General features: G+C 44.9%; 1 protein-coding gene across 4 annotated transcripts in view; it reads right to left on the reverse strand.

The window, feature by feature from the left end:
* The window catches only part of JAK1 (Janus kinase 1), a 237,332-nt gene that overhangs the window by 16,285 nt on the left and 193,704 nt on the right, over positions 1-27,343 (reverse strand). For all 4 annotated transcript variants that reach the window (XM_043575179.1, XM_043575182.1, XM_043575181.1 and 1 more), the window contains 9 exons: positions 27,038-27,161; positions 21,213-21,366; positions 17,297-17,460; positions 15,234-15,573; positions 13,513-13,698; positions 9,436-9,593; positions 8,824-8,947; positions 6,655-6,841; positions 1,069-1,175 (listed from right to left, as the gene is read on the reverse strand). In XM_043575179.1, the coding sequence (XP_043431114.1) occupies positions 1,069-1,175; positions 6,655-6,841; positions 8,824-8,947; positions 9,436-9,593; positions 13,513-13,698; positions 15,234-15,573; positions 17,297-17,460; positions 21,213-21,366; positions 27,038-27,161 (1,544 nt within the window). The remainder of the gene's footprint in view (positions 1-1,068; positions 1,176-6,654; positions 6,842-8,823; positions 8,948-9,435; positions 9,594-13,512; positions 13,699-15,233; positions 15,574-17,296; positions 17,461-21,212; positions 21,367-27,037; positions 27,162-27,343) is intronic.

Here is a 27,343-nt window from a genome sequence, read left to right on the forward strand (position 1 = left end):
CCCAAGTACAGGACCAAATTTAGGCAGGAAAAAAACCCAGGGTACTGCCATTCTGGTGATTTCAATCTCTGGCCACAGCTCCAACTCCACCAGAAGGACAGAACACAACACAATCTGGCCCTCAGTGAAGGATTTATCAAGGGAAGTGAGAGGCAGCTGCAGCTGCGGACCTCTATGCCCTGAAACCCTGCCCAACAGTTTCAGAGATTAACCTAAGAAAGTATACTAGCAAACCAACCCCAAGCCTGCCACCTTCCACTAGGCTCCCTAGTAGACGTGAGCCCACAATTCATTCTCCAACACCCCCAAAGTGTCACAGTTTCTCCCAGGCAGTAAACGTTCCTTCCCTCCAAGGCTGCTGGCAGGCTGTCTCCTTGGCCTCCCTGGTGTGTGGCTCCACACCATGCTCCACTGGGGCAGGGGCATGGAAGAGAACATGGGGTTTGCCCTGGGCCTCACACCCTTAGCCCGAGGGTAGCTACAAGGGAAACTGGGCCTGCCTACAGCTGCAGACTCTGGGCAAGAGGCCTCCCAAGCTGGGACAATGGTCCAAGGGACCTATCTCTCAAGGCAGTTCTCCTGCCTCCTTACTGTATTCTGTATTCCCCCAGCTTTGCTCCCTTTGGAATCATCATCTGAAAGCCCAGGGTTGAACTTTAGAAGTGCTCTGTCACAGCATGTGGTAGGTTAACGAGGGTCATCAGCCCAGACTCCCCCCATGGACACCCTACTCTTGCCTTGTCAGCATTCCCACCAAGTTCTCCAACTCCTTCTATCTGCAGAAGACCACTCCCCGGAAGGTCCTGTAACCCTAGATAACCCCACAAAGCCTGACTAATCCATTTCCTTCAAAGACAAAGTGTCTCTTGGGAACATGAGCAAATCTGGGTAGAATGGCAGGGTGCTGGCTGAACAGCTTTAACTACAAAAGAAAAGTCTCGGTTTTTTTGTTTTTGTTTTTTCCAATAGGATTTCCCCAAACCCAGACTTCAGTCCCCCCAATCCTCAGACTGCTTGCCATGGGGAGGCAGGACCAAGGTGGACCCAGGAACCTTAGCAATGACTCACTTGCACGATATCTTTCTTGAGGATCCGGTCAAAACTCAGCTGGCTCATAGAGTAGACAGGCTGCCACTCCTGGGCTTTCTTAGTAGCCACCAGCAAATTGGAGATCTCTGCGGGAGAGAACGAAGAAGACTGAGCAGGGCAGCGAAGGTCCAAGATCCCAGTTGGCCAACGTCTGCTGAACCATGGAGCTTGCTGAACACAACATTTGTACATTTGTTGCTTCAGTCATTCAACAAATATTTATTAAGTACCTGATTCCTGCCCTCCAGGAGCTGCTAAGGTAAATAACAGAGCCTAAGCTAATCGAGTAATCAACCAATCAAAAGGAAAGCTCCCATTTGTGCAGCTGCTCTCAAGGTTGCGAGAGCAGGGTCTGTTCTGGCAGAACTCAGGGAAGGTTTGCCTAAGGAAGTGAAATTTTAAAATCTGAGAACAGAAACTCCCCGAAGGCAGGGGCCACTATCTATCTTATTTCCTGCTCTACCTCCACAGCCTGGTACATATAGTAGGTACTCAGTAAGTATCTGTTAAATGTGTGAATGAATAATCAGGATGAAGGATGAGAGCTGAAGAGGGAGGAAGAAGCAGTACGTTGGGCCTAGAGAGTGAGGGGAACTGAGTTAGGAAGGTAAAAAAACACTGGTTTTGTGTAAAAAAACAGGACAAGTAATCCAGAGAGAAGGTTGTGCCTGAACCTTTCTGGGCTCCCAGCAGTGCCTGACTCCAAGGAGGTGCTATCTAAATGTACAGATTATGAGCAGACCATCCCCAAATACCACTAATTCAAACAGCAAACTGAACACTTCACAAAATCTGCTGGGCAAGGGTGAGCACAGGAGGCTGATGGAATTTATAACCCACAGAAGGAGACCTCCCACCATGGAGCCACTTTGAGCTATGTCACTGTGGGGAAAGAGAGCACCTTCCAGATTCAGACTGGCAGTGAGAGGGTTCTGGAACCCTGGAAGAACTCCACCCATGAGCACTAAGTACTAGGTCCCTACATTAGGCCAAGTAACTAAACATGGTCTCTCAAGTCGTCACTTCTTTGCAGGGCACGTTTGTTTTCCTTTTTTTTGTTTTTTGTTTTGTTTTTAATTTTTTTTAATGTTCACTTATTTTTGAGAGAGTGAGAGACAGAGCATGAGCAGAGGAGGGGCAGAGAGAGAGGGAGACACAGAATCCGAAGCAGGCTCCAGGCTCCGAGCTGTCAGCACAGAGCCCGACACGGGGCTCAAACTCACAAACCATCAGATCATGACCTGAGCTGAAGTTGGACACTTAACCGACTGAGCCACCCAGGCGCCCCTAAGCATCCAACTTTGACTCAGGTCACGATCCCAAAGTCTGTGGGTTTGAGCCTGGCATTGGGCTCTGTGCTGACAGCTCAGAGCCTGGAGCCTGCTTCGGAATCTATGTCTCCCTCTCTCTCTGCCCCTACCCCGCTTGCACTGTCTCTCTCAAAGACGAAAAAAGTTCTTAAAAAATTTTGTAATAGGGGCGCCTGGGTGGCTCAGTCGCTTAAACGTCCAACTTCGGCTCAGGTCATGATCTCGCAGTGCATGAGTTCAAGCCCCGCGTCGGGCTCTGTGCTGACTGCTCAGAGCCTGGAGCCTGTTTCAGATTCTGTGTCTCCCTCTCTCTCTGACTCTCCCCATTCATGCTCTGTCTCTCTCTGTCTCAAAAATAAATAAACGTTAAAAAAAATTTTTTTTAATTTTGTAATAAAAAAAATCTAAGTTAGATTTTTAAATCTACTTACTATAAAATCTGTACAATAGTGGTTAAGAGTTGAGAACTGGTGTCCTCCTATGTTCAAATTGTCTTTGCTCCTACCGTGTGCCTTGGACAAGTGTGCCTTCCACTCCTCTGAACACTGATCTTCTCATCAGCAACATGGATGGTAATAACACCAACCTCAGAGGAGGTTCTGGGAGCCAGAAACTAGGTTCAGACACAGGTTCCCCTTGTGATCACATTCTGGGTACCCTTTCTCCAGAGTCTATTCTCCCCCATTCTGTTACCCTGACTCCATGCAATCACCTGGATAAAATCAGATTCAAACAGGCCAACTCAGGACTGCCCTGGTGGAGAAAAGACATCAAAAAGGGCCACTTGAAAAGTGTCCCCAGGGAAGAGTCAGGGCAATAGAGCTGCTTTGGGACTGAGAGAGGAGAAGGAAAAGAGGAACCATTTACGGGATGATGATCTGCATGGCTGCTACGGGGAATGTGGCACTGAAGTCAACCATGTGAGTGGGGAAAGCCGCGAAACCCCCACAAGCCTGGTTTCTGGAAAACCCCCACAAGCCTGGAAAAATGGGAGACACAGTTGTGCCCCTTGTGAGGTTGCTGTGAGGGATAAATGAGAATGCACACGGGCGGGGGGGGGGGGCTCACTTCAGCGCCTGGCATCTAGGGAGCACTCCAAAACTGGTAGCTGTTGTGGTTAAGACCAACATTACATCCTGGTCAGCGTCACCATCCTTGTACCAGCTGGTTGGCAACGGCCTGCAGAAGCTTTCAGCGTCAGAGCGAAAGGCTGCAGAAATCAAACACCCAGCGTGACTCCACAGATGAGGATGTGGGTCAGTGATGACTAGGCCAGTGAGTCCTGCTGGGTCCCTATCCCCTTCTTGACATGGCCGCCCTCAGGCCTAGAGAAGGGTGGTGGGGCTGGACCAGACACAGAGATGTGGATTTGCTTTGCTGTCACATCCACTCTGAGGGCTGCCTGCTTCTCACTGATTCCATGAGGAGCTTCTCAGCTGCATTTTCAAGTAAGAAACCCAGGTCAGAGTCTGGCTATCAGAGCCTTAGAGTTAGGAGGGCAGAGGCATTCAGGAACCCAAAACGACCTTCTTTAACAGTCATGATTTCCTCACTTCCCTAATTTGCAGGTGGTAGAGGGAAGACAGAGGGCTTCTGAGGGCACACAGAAGCCAGCTTCATCCTCAGAGCTTGTTCTTCCTTTCTCCCTAGGCCCCCCGTCAGTCCCTCCTCTCCCCCAGGTCAGGAGAACTGGCCCCTGCCCCACAGCCATGGGTTAATGGCTGCCCCTGTGCATTTGCAGAGTGTGATGTAGGGAAAAGACCATCTGAGGTGGGTCAGAGGACTTGAGTTCAATTCCCCACTCCTGCTCGAACTACCTGGGCAAGCACAATGGCGATTACAACATACTCCGGGTTGTTTGGAAGATTAAATGACAGGGCCTGGCACATGACAGTACCCATCACCATCACCATTGTCATCATAACTTGCTGCTACTTTTATCATAACTAGTACTAACACCACTAGCAAGGCACTGAGCTTCTCTGGGCTTCAATTTCCGCATCTCTGTAACAGCTACAAAGAGCTACTGTACAGATGGAATAAATGCAAATATGCACGTAAAGCATTTGAAATTAGTTAAGTACCCACCAGTATGGTAACTACTGCCGTAATTATCAGACATCAGCGAACGTGGATTCTGTGCCAGGTGCTGTGTACCCACCCTACGAGTCACAGCGTGGTAAGACAGACCCAGAGCCTGTCTGAATAGTTCATATTCAAGTGGGAGGGACATTCAGTGTGGAGTTCCAGGGGCCCCAAGGGAAGCCATGAGAGAGGGATTCAATGCATTCCTGTGCTTTTCCTGCCATGGCTACTGGCTCCCTGGTCTGGACTGGGAGGGGCAGGAATCTACACCAGAGACCTACCCAGCTAATTCCAGGGAAGCAATCCTGTCCCAGCCTCCCATCTGCCACCACTCTCACTATGTGTGGCTGCTGCCCTCCATCCCCCCCAACCTTACCCGGAGACCACCAATCTGCCTGTACTACCTGGAAGAGAGATTATGTAAGTAAATAGGGTAGTTGGGCTTTAAGATTTTACCTCCCTCTGAGGCCAAGGTCTCAGGGCCAAGTGGCAGATGTGTTTTTACCCTCGCGGAACATCTTCAAGCATGAAAACAAAGGCTGCAGTTACCCCCGAAGCTGGCAGGAAACCCTATCTGATCAACAAGAACACAAGACCTTCCTCTTTCCCTGAGGGCAGTGGCAGCCCCGTGGCTGGGAGACCAAACATTGATTCAAACATCAAGAACCCAGGACCCTTTCTGTCCCGGTGTTGCATCCTCTGCCCACCCCTGACATAAAGGCTCACGGGCAAATTCCCTTAAAAGAACAAGATGTGTCAGATAAAGAGACTCCTCAGAGTATCTTCGACCACACTTACTGGGGCCTGCCCGTCCCAAATGTGCTGCCTGCCCTTTCTTTGAGGCCTGACCCCTTCTGAGGGAAGGATGTGACACATGTAGGGCAGCACCTCACACTATGGGAATGTCAAAAAAACTATCTGGAGTAGACTGGCACTCAAACCCCTCTTTGACCTGACCTTCAGTGAGACTCACTTCATTTCTACAGGACTCAATTTTCTCACCTCTAAAATGGGGCACTTGACTAGGTGATGCCTAACTGTCCTTCCAGTTCTCACATTCTAAGAGGTGATGAATTCACCTGCAGGATATCAGTGACACTAACCATGGGGCTTCAAAAAGAATAGCTGAGTCCGTCATCCCCCCATCCACTTTATTCCCTGACTCTCCTATGGTTCCCCGTTCAGCTCCCTGGCATGGCATCCAAGGCCTCCTAGGACCCAAATCTGCCCTCTCCCAGTCTCATCAGCCCCTTCTTTTTATTTTATTCTATTCTACCCTACTCTATTTTATTTTAGAGAAAGAGAGCACAGGTTGGAGAGAGAGAGAATCTTAAGCAGGCTCCATGCTCAGCATCGAGCCCAACGCAGGGCTCGATCCCATGACCCTGGGATCATGACCTGAGCCCAAATCAAGAGCTGAATGTTCAACCAGCTGAGCTGCCCAGGCATACCATCCTACCTCTTCTTTCTAACTTCACTGAATGCATTAGCCCTTCAGCCCCTGTTCTTCTGCAGCTCCTGCTTTGGCCTACCACACTGCCCCTACACATGCTTTGTTGGAAAAGCCCTTATCTAGTGGCCAGGCTAACTGTCCAACATGAGGCTCAAGATCCACCTCTGTGCAGCTTTCCAGTCCACGACTCAGGGATTCTGACCATGCGTTTCTTTGCGAGCCTGAGGTCTGATATGTAGGTGTTGATGAAAACAGCCATCACGTAGTGTGGTGGCCTTGTTTACCTGAAACATTTTCTATGTTAGACTGGAAACCCTTGGAGAGAGGGGCCTGAGTGTCAGACAGTTCTTGACCCACAGAGGATATACTAGGAACATTTCTCAGAAAATAAACCACTCACAGGGGAACATTTTATCTTAAAGAGGAAAGTGGTAAGCTTCTGTTTACTAATCCTAAACGTGCTCTTTACGAAGCCTGAGATGCTAAGAAAAGGTGTATGTTTTTATCTATAGATAATGCTGACACCTGAGGCCCAGGATTGAAGTTCAGGACAGACTCGTAACAAAACTAAATGAAGGACACCTAGAAACTGTGGGGAGGGGCCACTTTCTTCAAACCAACCAGCAGATTCTGCTTGATCCATGTCTTAGAGCATCAGCAAGGGGCAAAAGGGATCAGCAAAGGGACAGGGCCCAGCTCTGGCCAGGGGAGACCGACCTCGGGGCTTGGGCTGGCAGCAGCGTTTCAGCACGAAGCTGATGTTGTCCGTCCGCAGGATCTGTTTCTTGAGGTGGTTCATGAGGTCCCCCAGGCTGGGGAAGCTGCGGTCCGAGCCATGCAGGCTGTAACGGCCCTTCTGCACCTCGATCTGGAAGTTCTTGAACTGTTTCTGGCTACCCACCACCTGCCATTCAAGAAAAGGCTCAGGCAAATGTATCAACAACAGGAGAAGCTGAATAAGGATATATGGAACTATGTACTATCTCTGTAACATTTCTGTAGATCTATAATTATTCAAAAATAAATATTTATTACAAACAAGTAAACAATAAATAAGTCCAGAAGAAGACAATGATCAAAGAGAGTTAACACTAGAGAGAAAGCCTAACAGAGCAGGACTTCTACAATAGCATCAGCCCGTTTTAAACCTGTAAGATGGAGTTCAATGAAAAACCAACCTCACAGGAACATTGCTGTGACTGCATGACAAAGTAAAAAACTTAGAAGGTGCTTCGTAAAGGTTTGCAAATATTATTATGCATGAAATAATCATTACTATAACTACATTTATCCAGGAAGTCTCTCAAACTGAGCCCTTCCAGGCCATGCATCTATTTGAGGAGAACCCCTCTGGGAGGTGGTGGTCAGTGGTCTGGTCCGTTTCCAGATTCTATAGTACCACAGAGAGGAAGTATAAGCAGCTTTCCTTCACGGGCACTTTTTTTACAAAGATAAATATTTTAGTCATTAAGGATGAAGGTCGGAAAGATCTACTTATGGTATATACTAGGATAAGATGTTTAAGATCGCAAAGCCTTGGGTTTTATTCATCTGTACAATGGGGATAATGCCAGGGTCAATCTCACAGGGTCAGTATAAGGTTTAAATGAGGACATGTAAAGTGGTCAGCACAGCGTCTGGTGAGCTAAAATGAACTGCGCCAGTAATCATATCTATGATCCTGTTTTCCCCAGGTAATCTGACACCAGGCGGACCACACTCCTGAGTCATCGACATTCCTGGTCCAGCACAAGCCGATTCCACCTCAGAAGGCAGTTAGGCTGTCTCGTGCGCCCATCCATATTAACATTATACTCCCTTCACAGACTGATGAATGTAGAAGACAGGCATGCTGCCCAAACAATAAAGCTGACAAGTTCTGACCCGCTGTAGCCGTATCAGCCACGAGGCCTTGCTGTACAGGAAGGCTCCCAGGTAGGCAGTGGTACCCAGACACTTGACAGCCCTGGGTTCCTTCTGCCATTTCCTCTTCCCCCTCTGAACAGAGTCTAGTCCCCAGGGCTTCCCCAGTACTTTTCCTTCCAGTGTCTGAGGGCTATGGTGCACTAATGTGCTCACTTCCACCTTGCAGCCCCACCCCCTGCCATCCCAGTTCTCCCAGTTCGTGCTAACCCAGTCAACACTCGTGTATCTGTCTGGACTAATTCTGTAAAACTCATGGTCTTTTAAAATATTCCATTTCCTGTATTTAAGATTGCATGAATGACAAAGGGAGTATTGTAGTCTAGTGAGGTAAGGTCAACAATTCTGGTTTCTATCTTTGCTTTCTGGGTATCTCTCACATCGTTGCTAGCTTCCAGCTACTGTAGAGTCACTAAGTAGAGTCATCTCCACTTGTCAAACCACGGCACGGCAAGTCGTCCGTTAAAATGTCTGAAGCTACCATCCAGGGAAAGCTGTGTTAGGCCAGGCTGCCAAGCTGGCCTTCCTGGCACTGGTTGTTACCTGTGAGTGCCACAGACAGACGTGGCTCTGTGTCTGAGATTCTGTCACCGAACAAAGGCACTAAATGACAAATGTTTGGTCTGAACTGGTTTTCTGGCCACGTTCTACCTTCCAGAGCCGCTGTGGATCCCTGACATGGGTCTCTTGAGGGAAGAAAGAAAGGGCCACAAGGAGGAAAGTTTAGGGGTTTGGCTGCTCAGGAAGTCTCCTTTTGAAGACTGGGTTGTTCCAGTCAGAACTGCCAGGGATTTTCTCAGAAAATTATAATGCTCAACATCCTGCTCTGCATTTCTCTGGGTGTCTATCTCCCCGGGCTTTTTTACCCCTACCCCAGCCCTCCCCCAAGGTGGTCCTCTCTGCAGCAGCTCCTAGGCTGGCTGCACTGAACACAGGTGGCCAATATGACTCGGCCTGACTGACCTCAGATTTTTCAAAGCAGGTGACAGTCATGAGGATATTGTCAAAGTCGGTACAGCTCCACCTCAGCACATACATTCCCTCCTCGCTTCCTTCTTGCCGCAACTTATTGATGGCATATTCTGTGCTAGAGGGAGAGAAAGGGAAAGGGAGAAAGAGCTCATACCAATGACAGCACTCTAAATCCCTTAGAGTAGCCACTTCCCCAAGCTGGCTCAAGTCCTATGCGCCCATCCCATTACCCAACCTGGGGCCTGAAGTCCTGTCTGAGAGGACACATGAGGCAAGCTGAGATGCCAAGGAGCCTCAACACGTATCAAGTCTCCAAGGTCTAGAAAGAGGACTCATCTGCCATCTAAGGCACTGAGCCCAGCTTGACCCTGACTTCCCTACACATGTGGTCTCCAGCTTGACAGAAGCTATCCCCCCCACAAAGGTGATGCAGGAAGGCATGACCAGTAGACAGCAGGGAGAGATGGAAAAGAGGGAACCAAAAAAGTCCTAAACAACATGCTCAACTGGCCCCAACCTAATCAACTGATGACACCACACATCCCATCACTAAAATATGGTTCTGTTCACACCAAAGGGAACTGAAAAGTTTCCAGAACCAACCAGATGGGACCGTGACAGCCATTCTGTATGTTGTGGACAATCAGTGGGGGAGCCACATCAGTGCAGAGGTAATGATGGGCATCCGCTGTGAGCCGGAAGTAGCCGTCTACCAGGGACACAAAGGACAAGGCCTCCTCGTGGGACGAAAGCTTCAGTTCCTGATGAGAGAGAAGACATGCCCGTAGTTACATCATGTGCCTACTACCTCAAGCAGCTGACTTTATGGGGAGGTACAGAGTGAAAAGATATTTAAAACACAATGGATGAGGCATGACCTCAAAAGGAAGCACTTTTTGCCGACAATAACTGTACCCCTTGCATTTATACAGGATTTTGACTCTCCATACTTTCTCATCTAGTGTCTTCAAACTACCAGATGAGGTATGGTGTGTTTGCATGGGAGGAAGGGCAGAACGGGCAGCTATGGCAGGCAGAAGACCTATGGAGAGGCTGCCACAGGGGTCTAGATGGAGGAACAAGCCTGCCTCAGGTATAAAAGTACAGAGAGCTAAAAAAAAAAAAAAAAAAAAAAAAAGAAGTGGAGGGAGGAGCAGCAGAGCATGTGGAAGTGGTACTCTGGTCTTGGCACTAAGCAATGACTGACGCAGAACCCATTTTACAGAAAAGAAAACATAGGCACAGATGCTTCATCTCATATGGAGTTGGTCTAGAAGGTGAAACTCCAAAGTCTTAATCCAGGAATCCAGGAATGGTCCCAGACAATGATGAGGTTGCTAGATTAAGTCCAGAGACCTCTGAGGGTTTGGAGGTGGCAGAGAGTCTTACTCAAGGTGGGAGAACAAAGGCAAAAATGGAGATGAGAGAGGGAATATCCACAGAAAGAAGGTTTTCAAAAAAAATGCCTGGAGATAAAGACAGGTGAATTTTTTTTCTGTCTTGGTCATACAGCCCTGAACAAAAACTGCCTGAGAGAAGCCATGGGCTCAACCAGGAACATCTCCTGACGGAGGGGGGAATGGAAAGCCATTTAGAGCTTTGACTCACAAGAATATTAAAAAGCACCTGAGTCTTCTGAGGGCAGAATGGCATGTGAGTATAAGACTCTGTCCATAGTACTGGAGAAAGGACAGGCTGGTGGCAAAGAAAAACAGACAAAGGAGAAAAATCAGTGAAAGGGAAAGGGGTGGACAGAAGCAACTAGAAAGGATGGAGGCAAGTGGGGCTAATGACAGCTACCTTGCCAAAGGAAGGGTCAGCTCTAGACTTGTGAGCCAAGGAGGCTAAGGCCACCACAGAGATGGTTATTCAGTAAGGAGACTCTGTGCTAAGTGTGCTTCCTTTCACATGTTACCTGGCATTGACCTGCAGATCCCCAAAGAGCAAATTCAGAGCAAATGGTCTGAATCGGGCAGCCCTTCCCCCAATCACCTAAAAGACCGAGACCACATAAGCACTTCCCTGAGAGAAGTCTGAGGAAATGGGAGACGTCAAGAAGAGGCAGAGAGAAGAGATAAATCAAGATATAGTTTGATAACATGCTAGCATCATGCTTTCCTGAAAGACCAGCAGCCAAAGTACTGCCTGGTCAAAGGGCTTGGAAATCCCATGGCTGGCAAGGGACAGGGGAAGGAGATAAAGAAGAGAAAGCATCACACAGTGTTAACCCACAGGTTCTGGAGTCCGTTTACGTGGGTTCACATCTTAGTATCTCCAACTTGCTATTATGGTTAAGCACATGCAATTGTCATTTTTACAGGTCAAAAACTGTCAAATGTTGGCAATTTCAAATGGTTTAATCTTAGAGCTGTGTGACCTTGGGCAAGGTACCTAAGCTTTTTGTGCCTCAGTTTCCTCCTCTGTAAAATAGGGACAATAATACACCTACCTATAAGGTCGGTGAAAATGGAAAGAATTTACATTCACAAAGCATTTAGAACAGGAAGTGTCTGGCATGTAGTAAGAGCTAGTATTTGTAGAGGAAAATGCAGTAACGAGGAGATGAAGTATTTATTTCTCCCCGCCTTCCTCCTGCAGCTGCCACAGACTCGCCAGCCCCTGAGGTCCGAGCGGGCGCTGACTGCGGTGCCCAACGTAGGATGGGGCGGGCTCACAGACACAGTACCAGCTGGCTGTGGCTTCTCCCCTCTGCTACATGCATCTTCAGGGTCTGACCGAGGTGAAGAGCCCGACCACGGCTGTGCCAAGCTCTTCCTCCCTGCAGTGTCTGGGGAAGACAACGCTTTGGAGCTGGAGCTGCACATTCTTACTCCGTGACCCTGCACGAGTTTCCACACCTCTCCACAGTCTAGACCTCCCCTCCCCCTGCCCAGAAACAGAGCCAAAATTCCTACATCTAAGATCCTTGTAAGGACTAAATAAAATAGTACAGACACAGCACAGAATCCAGGCTTATAGCTATGACATGCTGAATAAATGGCACTCATTTTTATCTTCTTCCTCCCTACATTCTCCATCTTCCCACTAACATCTATCTGGACTCTACTGCTTCTCCCTTCACTTTATTTTTCACTAGTTTCCTGATGAAATTAACTTATGTTTATTGTTTTAAGGGGGGGGGGATAAGGAGAATAAAAATATTTAAATTATTCATAATCCTACCGTAAATAACAGCTGTTAATATATTTTAAAATATTTGAGAGAGAGAGTGCAAGCATGAGTGGGGGGAGGGACAGAGAGAGAGAGAGAGAGAGAGAGAGAGAGAGAGAGAGAGAAACTCCACACTGTGCTTGGAGTCCCACTCGGGGCTCAATCTCACGAGCCCATAGGATCATGACCTGAGTTGACATCAAGAGTCAGTTGACATCAAGAGTCAGGCGCTTAACCATCCAGGGACCCTAACAGCTGTTAATACTTTATTTTTCTAAGAGCATGTGTGTGTATATACATATATGCATTTCTTTGAAAAATGTTTTGAACAAAACTGGCACCGTTCTGTAGATAGTTTAATATTCTCCTTTTTTCCATTTACAAAGCATTTTTCCATATTACTAAAAAAAATAACAATTTGTTTATATAGTATTTTACTACTCAGGTGAATTGTGATGAATTTTTCCTCTTCTCCTATTATTGTAGATTGGGGTAATTTTCAGTGATTTTACTCTGTAAATTCTGTTCGGGTACATTCCCATGCACAGACCACTGGCTTCATCTCTGTTTCTGGAAAACAGCACTAAGTTCCCAAGTAGAGGTACATATAAATATTTTCAAGGCTTTTAGCACATGTTGCCAAACTGCTATCTAAAAGGTGTAACAAAAAGGCAAGTTACCCCAGCTATAAAAGAGTGACCATCGGTTCTCAACCCTATCACCAGATTCGTTCCCAACACTGAGTGTTATGTTACCCTCTTGACAGAGTATTTGCCACATTTAAGGCAAAGCGTGGTATTTCCCTGGTGCTGACCACCTTCGCCCCACGAGTGCCCGCCTCAGCTGCCTGTGCTCTCCACGTGCCGTCGGCCATGACTTCCCTAACACAAACATGTTTATTTTGGCAGCGCTCCTACTTCCCCTGCCAAAAGCGGCCTGCTTGTCTAGATCATGTCCTCAAGTGATACCAAAAAAGAGGAAGTGAGATTGAACACCCCTTCCTCTGTCCGGAGTCACTTGGGTGTGCCTGACACCATAACGGGGACTGCCACTGTGGGCACAGCCACCAGCCTGACAGGCTCCTGAAGTGCAAAGCGGGGCTTCCTGGAGACTTCTTCCCAGAAGGCTCCCCCAACTCAGCGGAGAGGCTGCACAGGGGCCCTTGGGAGGAAATACTAACATTCACCCATCTTGTTTTCCTTCAAATCCACTAACTTTTGTGAACTAAGTATTTATGCTAAAATGTCTTTGGGAGAGCAGCAAATCCTGAAAAGTAGATACACATTGGCAAGACCAAAGAAAGGCTCCAGAACGTACCAGTATAACTCAAAAACCAACACAGATAATGCCAATGTCAGCAAGAGGGATTTCTGGCTGAAGTAAGAAAGAAAATCATCAGATTTTCTCCTTGGGACAGGAGCTCTGCAAGCATGTGCTGCCTAACTGTCCTCAGCAAAGTCTGCCTCTTATCACTGGATCCAAACAGAATTGCCTCCAGAGCAAACTTACCATTTTTTTATTGTCCTGCTTATTGATGCTGACCACACACTCCTTTATTACAATGTGAGTGATTTCAGGGAAGTAAGAAAAATTGTTCCACTCTTCCCGGATTTTGTTTTTCTCCTCATCCTTCTTGTGTTTATTTTCCAGCTTTTTCCATTTCAGTTTGTTTTTTTCCTTTTCAACAGGAACAACCTGATAAGATGCATTAAAGTCCCAGAGTTAAGTTGCTTTCTCATTTCCTATTGGCAAAAAAGGTCAACGCTTCTGGAAAACTAAAACAGAGGCTACATTCAAGGAGAAGAAAGCCTGCCTGCCTGGATCTACACAGGAATTAGAACAGGTGGCACATGTGGGCTTAGGATGGCAGTTTAGTGTCCCATCAGGGAATCTTGGGATTTTATACCTGGCAGGGACCTCAATGAGCGCTCTGACTAAACTCTTTGCATCATCTCTATTGTACCAGTCAAGTCAGAAAGGGAACTAACTGCCCACTAGACAGGCATCTACCCTCAGGTCCTCTCACTTCCGGACTGATGGATATTTCAACACAGGCAGAGAACATGTTCTTCCCAAATGTGGCTGCACAGAACATGAGCTTTCTCCTTTTAGAATCTAACACAGATTATTTTAACATTCTAACAATATCCAAGATGAAACTTTCAAAAGAAGATATGAATCCCATGCTTGAATAATCTGCCAGTTATTAACTAGTTAGGTCATCAATTTGAGCCTCCAGTTTCCCGTCCATAGAAGAGATCTTATATTTCACCAGGTTCTTTGAGGATTAGTTCTCATTAACAGTGTATCTACTATATAAAAAGCACTTGGTTAAGTTTTAGGCATTGTTATTTTAGCATGAATAAACCAGGAGAAAATAAAAATAACCTTGGCTTTAACATTATTATTGATAATTATAACGATGATGATGGCAGCTATAATAGTTTTCAAACATTTATTACATGCTGGGCTTTGTGCTGACCGACATTCAGTTCTCTCAACAACTCCATGAGGCAGATACATTAAGTACCTCCATTTTACAGATGAGTAATATGTAGCTGATATAGGGGAAGGCACGCCCAAAGCTACAGAACTACAAATAGTGGAGCTAGGACCTGAACCAGGACTATTTAGGTTTAAAACCCATGCTTTTAAACCACTCTGCTCCCTTGCCTCATCCAGCAAACACTTAAAAAAGCAGCTTTAAATCGCAAAATCAATTACCCTATTTCACGGAGCCAGAAGTCTAAATTCAACTCTTGGCACTATCGTTTATTAGTTATGACCTTGGGCAAGTTTCTTAACTTCTCTGGGCCTCTTTGTGTTCATCTATAAAATAGAGACAACAATAGGACTCCCCTCAAGGCTTTCTTCTTCTGTTGTTTTTTTTTTTGTTTTTTTTTTTTTAAGGAATAAATGAGTAATACATGTAAAATGCTTAGAAAAGTACTTAGTACATGGTAAGTGCTCAATAAATATCTGCCATTATTATTAATATTATATATGCTATTGTTACATTTCTCTATTTCCCTACAGAACTCAATAAATATTTATTTAGGATAAATAAATATTCGTGAAGACAATAAAAGATGAATGATACATGGTCTCTAACCTGAAGACACTTGTCTGACAGGGGTGATGGACATGCAAATGGGTAATCCCAACAGGATAAACAGAATAGGTATGTGACACAGGATGGTCTCTTCCACCAGCCACCTATCACCACTTACATTTGGTTTCTGTCTCCACTGGATTCCAAGATTTCCAGTTACCATCACTTCATAGAGAATGTTTCCACTGTCATCTGGATGAAACCAATTCATCTCATTTTCTGACGAAATCAGTAACATGGAAGTCTCAAATATTTCAGCACCATAATGTTTTGTCAAAGTCTCCAAGGTTGCCAGGTATTTCACCTTCAGGTCATGAGTAGATACACTGCTGTCACAGATGGTCTTGTTGTTAAATTCCTTTAGGAAATCCTTGAAAACGTTATTTATCCGCATCCTGGTGAGAAGATTCCTCTGCCTGATGGACTTATTCAATGTTTCTGGGATATATCGCTTGTAGCTAAAACAAAGTAGGAAAATATGTCTGCATGTCATGCACAGGCCAGCATAGAATAGTACAGAAACCAACCTAGTCTAGAAATCTTCCTTCCATGTACTGCCCCACAGGAAAGGAGGACCTGCTCCCAGAGGGTCTTAGATGGAGTAAGCACTAGGCTGAAAATCATAAGGAGATGGAGGTGAACAGGGACTGAAAGAGAAAGAAAAGCACATGTTCACAGACTGTACTGAGATGGGAATTCCTACAAGTATCATCCAATTTTCTGGGTTGCAAAGGGAGGCAGCAAAATGGACTTATCTGTGTTTTTGCTTGCCAGCGTCACTGTTCCTGTGCACGTTAAGTACTCACATGAACAGTTATTAAGATTCAACATCAGTTAGAAGGTGGTGTGAGAGGAGGCAAGAGTGATTATAGAGGCTCTGTAGGCTCTACTTTTAGGTTTTATAATTTTTCTATAAAGATCACATATTGCTTTTACAAGAAATGGGAAAAACACATAAAATCCAATTAAATATAAAAGACCTCATGTCTGCCATGTGGAAGTGTCCCAGAAGAATTAAATGGATTGGCAAGGAAACTGAACGATCAATTACTTATGCAGGTGCTAATAGGAAAGTATCTATGACTAACAAGAGTCTTGACAAACTGACAGACTGCTGGAAGGAGCCGGTTTTAAGAACAGTATGAACACCCATGAAAGAAAGAACAAACTGGAAACCAAACCAGTGGAGAGACCAGTCTGCCTAATACTCTCAGGCCTGAGACAGCATCTGGCCCTGGGTAATCCCTGCTGCACGAATGGTTTCATGACAGTGGAAAATTGTAAAGTTTAGAATTTATCCCCAACAGATATTGTGACATTTCAGATTAATGTAATAGAGAGGAAGATCAGAGGAGAGCTGTCATTTTTTACCTTTGTCTCATGAAAAAGTAAAGAGGAGGTACCCAGAGCAAAAGTCATGGAAAAAAGAGAAAGCAGCAGTACAGCATGTATCTAACCAGCCCTGCATCACTGAGGGGCAGCCCGGCACCTGCTCCAGACTCTGCTCAAGGGCAAGATACAAGAAGGAAGCTTATGGGAAGGTGCATGCTGCCTATCTCAAATAAAAGAGCTATATTAACTTGTTCTTCAAAATGAATCTGTCTTCTTTTACGACATTCACAGCAACTCCTTGGTAAATACATACATACAAATATTATACAGATGGGTAGAAATTATGCAGTTTGATGACACCTTCACAAAGACTTGATCATGAATGCTATTTTAAATAAATGCCATTTTCTTGAGGTACTATCCTTCACATCAGATAAACAGCTCTCTAGTGAACTCCAGTTCAGGCTGTGGATGACAGTAGCTGCCTGTAGAACAATACTCAGAAGGATTTCAGGACAGCTCCGGCACAAAAGGAAAAAACGCCGTGACAGATGGCAATGCCCACCATGGGAAGAGAGGCAAAGGGCAGGCATGTGGGCCACCAATTTGATTGGTATCGCTCATCCAGAACTTTCACCGGAGTGCAAATTTCTGAGGTCATGAGTCCATGTTCAAAATCAAGACATGATTGTAATTGTGCTACCTTTTATAAATGTTCTAAAAAAGATCTAGGCGCTGCAGAGAGCAGGGGTCAGCCAAAAACTGGCAGGGGTTAAACTGAGATGTCAGGGAACGTATAAAAATAACACTGTCCCCACGATCAACTCTTCAGCCAGCAGGAAGATTTACCTGATGTCCTTGGGCAGTTCTGGCAATTGCATCTTCTTCATCATGGCGTAGTGGGAGATGGCCAGGACAGCCATTCCCAGACACTCGTTCTCAATATCGTGTCCATCCTCCTCGGTCTTGGGGTCTCGAATGGGAGCCAGGCATTTGACCAAATCATATTGTCCCTTAGGAGCAGAGGTGAAAAGAAATGAACCACCAGATTTTCTGTGTCTCTAGTCTTAAGAGAAAGGTTCCCCACACAGGGAGGTGCCACCCAGAAAAGTAGCGATGACACGGATGAGGTTTATAGATTCTCTGGCACCAAAACTCCTTCTCAAAAGTTGGGCACGAGGGGGCTCAGGAAATGTTCTCCCCAGGAATAAATTTCATTTATTTAACAAATGTTTACCGAGCACCATGAGAGCTGCTGATGAATAGCACAAACATGTGGAGCCCTTTCACAGGACTTATCCTATAAATGACCGTGGCCGGCAGCACATTCTGGGCTTGGACAGCACCAGGGCAAGGGAGGGTGACACCTGGCTGGGGTTGGCTCATTAATTACACAAACATATACTGAGATATCCTAGCCTAGGCACTGGCTGTATAACTGACAGCACATCACACCTCATGCTGATGGTGAGTTAGAGAAAGGGCAAGTGAATCATTGCCACACAGGAGTTTTTCGACACCTGCTGGTTAAGTTTCCAGTAGTGAAACATATCACCAAAATATACCCCCTCCCGTTGGAGGTGCACAGCATTCCAAGACCCAGTGAGGGCTTCAAAAACAAAAAAGCTAAAGAGCAGTCCCTGTCGTATACAGAGTACAAGTACACCACCTGTCTTGTACAGAGTAATGATGATGTCAGTGCTACCTCCCCTTCGTGAAACCCTAGCCCCAGTGCCAGACTGTGGGCTAGGTTCCCTTTATTTACTGTTTCATTCAATCCTCCCAACAACCCTATGACGTAGGTGCTGACATCATCCATCACCTCTACCTAACAGATGAGGAATGTAAGGCACCCAAAAGTTACATCACTGCACTCACCCATGTGGTAATTATTGATTACTGGGAACCAATTATGGGCCAGATGTTATTCTAGGGGCCAGGGGTATACATAGCAGTAAGCCAAACTGTGTTCCTGACCTCAGGGAGATTCCATGTTGAGAAGAAAGAATAAACAAACAGGAATATAGAACATCAATATAGTTATAGTTATGAGAATAGTTCTTTAATATAGATAGAACTTTAGGGGCGCCTGGGTGGCGCAGTCGGTTAAGCGTCCGACTTCAGCCAGGTCACAATCTCGCGGTCCGTGAGTTCGAGCCCCGCGTCAGGCTCTGGGCTGATGGCTCAGAGCCTGGAGCCTGTTTCCGATTCTGTGTCTCCCTCTCTCTCTGCCCCTCCCCCGTTCATGCTCTGTCTCTCTCTGTCCCAAAAATAAATAAACGTTGAAAAAAAGAACTTTAATATATAGTTATTTAATATAGTTCTTTAATATAGAACTATATAATATAATATAGTTATAAAGAACAAAGTCAAGTGGAAAGACAGAATGCTGTGGGAGCTGGGACCCAGGAAGTGGTGGGGGAAAGTCAAACCTAGATGTGACTCCAGGACTATGGTTCATCAACACTGTGCTGCAGCCACTCAACTTTACTAATGTCAAGCACACTGAAATCTTTAGTCTTTCTCTCGATGGAACAGAGGTAGTGTGAAATCTAGGGGTGCTGTTTCCACATAAGTGAGACACTCACTTTCTCTGAAGGGACTTTAGTTTAGTGGTTTCTGGATGGAGGGTTCTCACTGCGGCTGTTTTTCTTTCCCAGATAGGATTTATTTCTCTCCGGTAAGAACAGGACACCGTCAACCTCCACAAACTACTAAGGACCAACAAGAATCATTTCTGCCGGCAACGTGTGAAGAAGCAGAACAAAATCTGAAACTATTTTGATTGGCTGTGATTTTCTGTAAATATCACTGTACAACCACCTCAAGTAACTCATTCCTGAACCTCTGAGAGGTCAGATTCTAATGCAATACTTACTCTTGAAGTATGGTGCGCTATTCCTTTGAATATATAAAGCTGGGAGGTTGAATAAAAAACGATCGATCTGAAAATGGCCAGTTTTCTGGCCAGAAACTAAAGCTGTGCAATGGAATATAACTGGGACATAAAAATCACACGTGAAAGTATATCTTAAAGAAATAGAACACATCTATAAACACTTCTATAAACTCACTTCCTACCTGAAATCTCTCCATAGGCATCTCCAAATGAGAATGCCTCATTCCCAACCCTTCTCCAACCTGCTCCTCCCTGCTCCTCCCTGCCTTCTCTACTTAGGGAACGACTCCATTATCTATCAAACAAGGCCCAAAATGGAAACCTCAAAATCACCTTTGATACTTTGGATTCTCTCCCCTTGCGCAGCCAACTGATCAGCAAATCCTATCAATTCTCCCTCCAGAATTAATTGTAGGTCCCCCATTTTTCTCCAAACTCTACTGCCACCACCACTAAGCCAAACCAGCATCTTGTCTCACGTGGACCAACGGGGCACATGATCTGCTCCTCGCTGGCCCCACCAGTAACACTCCTTCCCATCACCCTCCTCTCCTCCAGCCACACTGACTCTCCTCTGAGCTCCCACCTGCCTCACAGTCTTCCCACATTCTGTTCCCTCTCTATCAGATGCTTTCAACCAGGGAGATTTTGCCCCATAGGGGAGGTCTGGCAATGTCTGGAGACAGTTTTGATTGTCACAATTGGTGGGATGGCATCTAATGAGCGGAGGCCAGGAATGTGGGTAAATGTCATACAACACACAGGGCAGTCCCTCAGAGCAAAAAACCATCCAGCCCAAAATGTCAGCAGTGCTGTTGAGAAACTGCTCTAACGGAGAAGAAATATTTTCCCCTCTCCTTCCTTAGAACTGCAGACTCCTCCTTCTTCCAGATTCATAGAAGTGTCACCTCCTTAGAGACCTTCTCCCATCACACTATTTAAATCAGACTTTCCCAATCAAACCCCCTCCCTATATTCTCTATCACAAAAGCTTTCTCCTTCATAGCACTTCTGACCATTCTTATGTGTTCCATATGTATCATTTTACTTGTTTTCTGTTTGCCCAGCTTGATTTTGTATCTGCTGCTTGCAGAGACCACATCTGTCTTGTTCACCATAGTATCTGCAGTGCCTCAGCAAACAGTACACAGGAGTAAATATTTGTTGAATAAATGAATGATTATGAAGCCATTAAAATAGCATAGATTTATATTTTTAACTGACATCTGAAAGATCATCAATAGAATGGACAAAAAAGCAGTTTACAAAAATGATAGGGTATTTTCAAAAAACTACACGGTACACAATATATACCTGCATGGTAACATCAGGAAGCAGATCACCAAAAACGCTGGTTATCTCTGGGGAATGCAATTCAGGGACTCTAACTTCTCTTCTGGCTTTTATCTAGTGTCTAATCTTCCCACCCCACTACCGCTGTGACTCAGAGCGGACACCTCCTGCCTTCCCAAACGTTACTCTGACTGCTGAGATGTCCCCATTCACCCCACTGAACTACACCCTCCCTCACCTGCAGCTTCCCTCTGCTCTCTCCACGGGAGGCAGTGCAGATGAGAAGTGAAATGATAGGAGGTAAGGGAAAAAGAAAGGAATAGGGAAGAAGCGATGCCTCGAAAATCCCCAAGTGGGACAACCAGCCCCTTGGGACACCGAACTGCTGCCTCTCCCCTCCTCGTTCTGGGCAAGTCCTAGAGCAGCAAGGACAGCCATAAGACAGAGCAGAGCAGGAGAGGAGGCCATAAAACATCCTAGCCACCAATGAGTCCAGCCACACCAGGCGGTCTGAACCTGTGATGCCTCAGCCATCCCGGGCCCTCCAGCTTCTCCCGGGCCCAGACTTCTCACCTGAGCAAACAGATACTCCAGGGAGCTGGCGTCAAGGAGAGGGGTTGCATCTGGAACTTTTTTTTTCTCGTAGCCATTTTTCTGCTTCTTCGGAGAATGTCGCCATACAGACTGCTCATTATCATTGGTCCCATGCCAGTTGGTGAAATAGAACCTAGAAGGCAGGAAGATAAGTGTCAATTTGGGGAAGGGGACATTCGAATGCATGGGAGAGGTGTCCTTGTTGTACCCAGAGTGCTCAATGCCGGAGGCTAAATTTCCCTGGAAAGCAAGCGTTTGCTTGCTTTTCCGCTGTATAGCACGTCACTGGTTAGAAGGTCCTTTTTCTTTTCGCTCTTACAAGCACTCTGTGAACAGCATCCTGCCAGAACCTGTCTGTGACTCAAGGAGATAAAGTGACTTTCCACTACGTCTTCCTAAATAGGAAAACATGCTGACTAGATGCAAGAGCTGGCCCAGCAACTCCCTTTACCTTTAATAATGCTATCCTGCCTTGAATCCAAGACCTATTTAATTGACATTTTAACATTTCTATTCAAGAAAATGTAGTTTCATTGTCTAATCAAGATGCACAGTTAATGTGGCAGTGCTTCCTATTTCCCAGACTGCTGTTATTTAATTGATGGCTTATCTTACAATGAATAGAGTTACAAATAGAAGAAATACATGAGCACTACTTACAAGCGGCAGCTTGCAGTGCTGTGAATAAAATTAATAAGCACTTTATGCCATTTAATCCTTACAGCAACTGCTCAAGGTAGGTTTCACTGTTCCTATTTTACAGCCAAGGAAAACAGAGGTTCCAAAAGGTGAGGTGAACTGACCCCAAGCCGCTTCTCTTTACTACTACATGCCTCTGCCACCTGTAGGGGAAATGCAGTGAGTTCTTGAGCGTGTGAAAGTGACTGAGCCAAGCTGGCGCAGGCCATCTATAGGTTACAGATTCAACTGGTACCTGGGTCTTTCTCCCTTGACGTGCCCGTGTGCTGGCAAAACCACCGTGGCATAAAGAAGCAACAAATAAAATTTCCTCCCAAAAAAGTGCTGCCACTAAACTCAGACATCTGTCACTGAGCTGTATTTGCAACGCCTACACGTGGCAGGCCCTTTTGCCAGGCTGGGATTCAAAGGGCCTGGTCTCCATACTCTTGTGAGTTCCTTGTCTATATGTCTACATGGCAACCAGTCAAATCCAACAATAACAATAAAGAAACATACAAGGGGCATGTCTCATAAGCGGGACTAGAATGTGACTTTCATGGAGCCCAGTTTTTCCTTCCTTCATAAAAAAATATTAAAAGTTGTATTTTACAACCACGTTGATATAAAGATAAATATAATCCAGCTTGGATTTTTTTTCTGGTTTTAATGAAATTAAAACACTTTTTTGAGTCTTTAAAAATATTATGAGCCCTAGACACTGTGCCCAATAGATAAGATGTCCCTGGACATAAGGGAGTCTTTGATGAGGTGCCAAACAAGGGAAAAACCATCCTCTACTGCCAGGGGAAGGGAGAAAGGGTTGGGAAGGGAAGTTGGGGCCAGAATAAATAAATGCCAGGCTTTAGAGCCTGGACCAGACACAGCAGGCAGAGGAGACGGCAAGGCAAGATCACGTCAGGCAGGATGCCCTGGAAGAAAGCCCCATGGAAGATGGACTGAAATGACAGAGACCAAATCAGATGCCTATGGCAATAGTCTGGACAACGCTATGAGCTCTGTGGAGGCAGATGCCTCAGTGGTCTTGTTCAGCACTGAATCTCCGGGCATATAACAGTTGCTTAGCACATCATTGTCAGATGAATAAACAAGAAATGAATGAACAAATTCAGGGAGTAGCAATTAACATGGCGAGGGAAGGATGGATACAGAAGTTAGTATAAAAGTAAAATCAGTATTTTAGAACTTTCAGGGATTCTATACACCTCATCTTCCCTATGACTTATGAAAGTGACTGAGAATTTGACTGTGGGTTTTGGTAGCTCTCACTCACACACAGAAAGAACACATATCCAAGATCCCACGTGCAGCATAAACCACAGCTGTGGGATTGTTCTCTCACTCACCTATGTGAGAGGGGATCGGGTGCCCACAGCTATCTGCTGATGAAGAGGCTGGCATTCTATCCCTAGACTGAAGAATCTACTTTTCAAGGACAGACGGAGCACAGGATGGGAGGACTCAGCCAGGATCAGCGATCCAAGATAGGCAGGAAGTAAGGGTGAACTGGCTCTACCAACTGAGCAAATACAGGAAAATCTGACATTGGGGCAGAAAAAAAATTGACGAGGACACAGCCAATTCCTCTGGCTACTGAGTCAAGTCCAAAATGGAGAGTTCTCATCATTCACACAATAACCAGATATCTGCTAGAAGTTTTCGGGATCTGTCTAGAAGGAGACAGGTGAAAAGGCAACGAACAGGACAATGAAGACAGTAACTAAGGGCTTGCGAACACTTACCCTGTGCCAGGTACTCTTTATACAAACAAACAAAGCAGGGCTCTCCCCGAAGGGCAGGCCGACAGGTACATTCCTTTTGGTAGTGGAGGAAGGCGGAGAGAAGATGAGAATTATGTGCAACATGGAAGGGTACCTGGGAAAAGTAAAAGAGTCTCTAGGATGCAGGAGGTTGTTTGAAAGAGAAGCAATGAAGACAGATTTTCCCTGAACCGGTCCAAGGCATGGTCCTCTCCTGCCACATCCCACTGAGTCTCTATGAGAAAGAGTCCTTGGACCTGGTAAATCAAGGGCCCAACATACTCCCTTTGGGCAAAACACAATCTCCAGTCGGGTTGAACAAAAACATTCTTCCAGGCTGTTATCTGACACCTGTGAGACCAGCTTCAGTTTGGAAATCTTTTGGCAAGATGTTCAGACAAGATAAGGCCGAGGAGATCAAACTACCTTGTGGCTCCATCACTTCCGTAAAGGTTGAAAGGAGCTTAAGACAAGGCTGGATCTCTAGAAATTGCCCATAGTCAAAGGCTGACAGCTTTCTATTTAATAAGATGACAAAACAAAAAACAAAAGCCTTTAAATCAGTGACTACCAAAATCAACACCTTCCTAATTTTACCCTAATAAGACAAAACTAGAAGGTACACTGAAGACAGACACTCTATGTTTTTAAAATTCAAGTATAATTAACATACAGTGTTCTGTTAGTTTCAGGTGTACAATGATTCAACAATTCTGTAACATTCCTGGAAGAAAATACAGGCAGTAACCTCTTGGACATCGGCCACAGAAACCTTTTTCTCCTTTAGCAAGGCAAACAAAAACAAATTTAACTATTGAGACTACACCAAAATAAAAGGGTTTTGCACAGGGAAGGAAAACCCTCAACAGAACAAAAAGACAACCTACCAAATGGGAGAAGATAATTGCAAATTATATACCCAATAAGGGATTAAGATCCAAAATAAAGAATTTACACAAATAACCAAAAAAACAAATAACTCAATTAAAAACTGTGCAGAAGACATGAAAAGACATTTTTTCAAGAAGAAATACAGATGGCTGACAGACACATGGAAAGATGCTCTACATTCCTTTTTAAAATTAATCACCAAGATGTTCATCAAACTGGGGCCACACACAAATTCCTAGGATTGGAACATGCTAATGGGAAAAAATAAAGAATGGCATAAATAAATATAGTATGGTAGCTGTGTAGATTCCTTTTCAGAATGGCATGGAGGAATGACAGAGGAAGGAAGAGGGAGGGGGAGAGAGGTAGACAGACCTATCAAGGAGATACGACTTCCTTGCAAGTCTTTGAGAAAATTATATTACAGATGACTGCATATTCTAAGTTTATGTTTAGATATTATACACAAGGAATTCTCCTTAGGTTTCTACAGAACTCTACCAACAGATAGTGAAATTCATTTGAATGAAAAAGGAAATATTCTTTTTCATAAAAAAGAATATGCTTATCTTATACTAAGAAACATTATAAAATAATAACCATTAAAAATCATGATCTAAAAACAGAATCTTATAATTGAAGCACAGAGTGTTTCCCAAAATAGAGCTGGGATTCCACTGAAATAGTCCCTAACATTTGTTTTCATATGACACCTTCTACAGTGGTGAGATTAGGAGGTTTCAAAGTTTTTGTAGTTTGTTGTAATGCAAATGTTTTAGCTTAGGGTGGGATCTTTTTTTCCAAGTTCAAAGAGCCTGTGGTAACAAAGCAATATCCTGTTGAAGCTCGATGTCAGGTACAAAGTCAAGGTGCCAAAAATGAAGTAGTTGTGCACTTCCTGGCAGCTAACAGAACAGGGAGGAGGCAAAGACAGCCCCTAATAGTGAGGTATTCGCACAATCCACAAAGACAAGTGCCTCAAGGAGGGTTCTGGGGCGGACAAGAGGATTCACTAGGTGTGTGACTTTGTGTAACTCACTTCTCCACTGTGGACATCAGTTCGCCCCTAAACAATGAACAATAGTTGAACTAGGTAAATTCAGGTCTTATCCAAGTCCCAAGTTCTACCATTCCAAACTCTGAGCCAAGTAGACAAACCTAGAGGGAAAGAACTAGAATTCGGTGACATGCCCCCTTCCTAGACTGTCGGCTGCAAATAACACGTTTCAATGCTGGTTCACACAGACAACCCCCAGGCCACAGAAAGCAAGATACAACTTTGAAAAACAATCCAAATATAGTCAGAAGGCTCAGTTGGGTGGGGTGAATGTTTCCCTAAATCTGGGGCGAGAAATCTCACATGGTACACACCTCTCCTCTTAAGGTGAGACCTTGGGTGAGTACAAAAAGAAAAAAATAGTCAGCCGTAGAATGATTATCAAAGAAAGCAGATCTGGTTCAACTGCTGCTGAGAAAAACATCCAGACCATTCTGGAATGTTAGCAACTCCACCAACTTCCCGAAGAAGCAGCATCTAAGCTACCATGGAGAGGCTCTGAGATCCCCGAGGGTGTTTCCAGCAGGTCCCTACGTTCCATCAGCAACTGAGCCAATCTGCCGGTTTCATCACATCTATGTAAGTCAAGATCCTTTTCAAAAAGTATTCACCCTGTTTATAAGCTCCTTTGCTAAAAGCACACTCAGTTGTGCTTAACTAGTATCTAACAAACATTTTCAATTCTAGGTAACAGAGCAAAAATGTTTATAAACTCAAGACACTACAGTGAAGTAGTGACTACCTATGACACCTTGGGAGACTATGTGACATTTAAGGAAGTCTACAATACAAGAGAAAAGGCAATACCCATCAGAAGAAAAATGAGAGTCCCACCCACTAGGCAAAAATTCTCAGGGAGTCAATCAAAACATCTACCCCTTGAGAGCAACAGCAACCTGGAATTTATAGGGAACCACTTCAGGCGGTGCTTCTCAAACTCTTTAGCTGCAACTCTTAAGAAGAAATATTTTATTGTATCATGAGCTGGTATATACACTTGCATATCTCAAACAGAAGTTTTAAAACAATATTCTTGGGATATGTATATATGCTGATATTACTTATTCTTGCCTGTTTCTTTTTTCAAAAACATTCTGGTCACAACTCATGAAATTAAACTCATAACCATGACTCATCACTTGAAAAACTCTGCCATAGTACACAAATTCTTTTCAAAATACCCTCTGCATCATAACGATTTCTTTTCTACAATGTGGCAAAGTGATCAAATTCATCTTGAATTGCATTCCAAATACTGAAGAAGTCCTTTCTCATACCAAGCAAATATAAAACTTACCAATTACAAAATGACTACAAATCTTCTTAGTAAGTGACTCAGGCCTCCAAGCTAACTGTCATCCTCCCCCTGCAAGAGGAAGCCAAGCAGGCACCCATACCTCATCCGGTAGTGGAGCCGGAGTGATGTCTTGTCATCAACTGTGATCGTGCGATTCGGAGCGTACCAAAGCTTGGTGTTCTCATCATACAGGGCAAAAAGGTTGTGACACAGAGGAGAGATACCTGGGGAAAAAGTAAAACACGTATCAGAAAATTAAAGATAGATACATTAGGCCATCTGCTTTCAAAGCATGATATACACAAAGACAAGAAATTCTCTTATCCAAAGAATCTAGGTCACATTTTGTATCCTCTTAGGGTAAATATGACTTCCAACCATATTCAGTCAGGCAGTTTTAATCATG

Source organism: Prionailurus bengalensis, chromosome C1 (genome assembly GCF_016509475.1).
Source record: "Prionailurus bengalensis isolate Pbe53 chromosome C1, Fcat_Pben_1.1_paternal_pri, whole genome shotgun sequence".
In the NCBI taxonomy this organism is placed as follows: domain Eukaryota; kingdom Metazoa; phylum Chordata; class Mammalia; order Carnivora; family Felidae; genus Prionailurus; species Prionailurus bengalensis.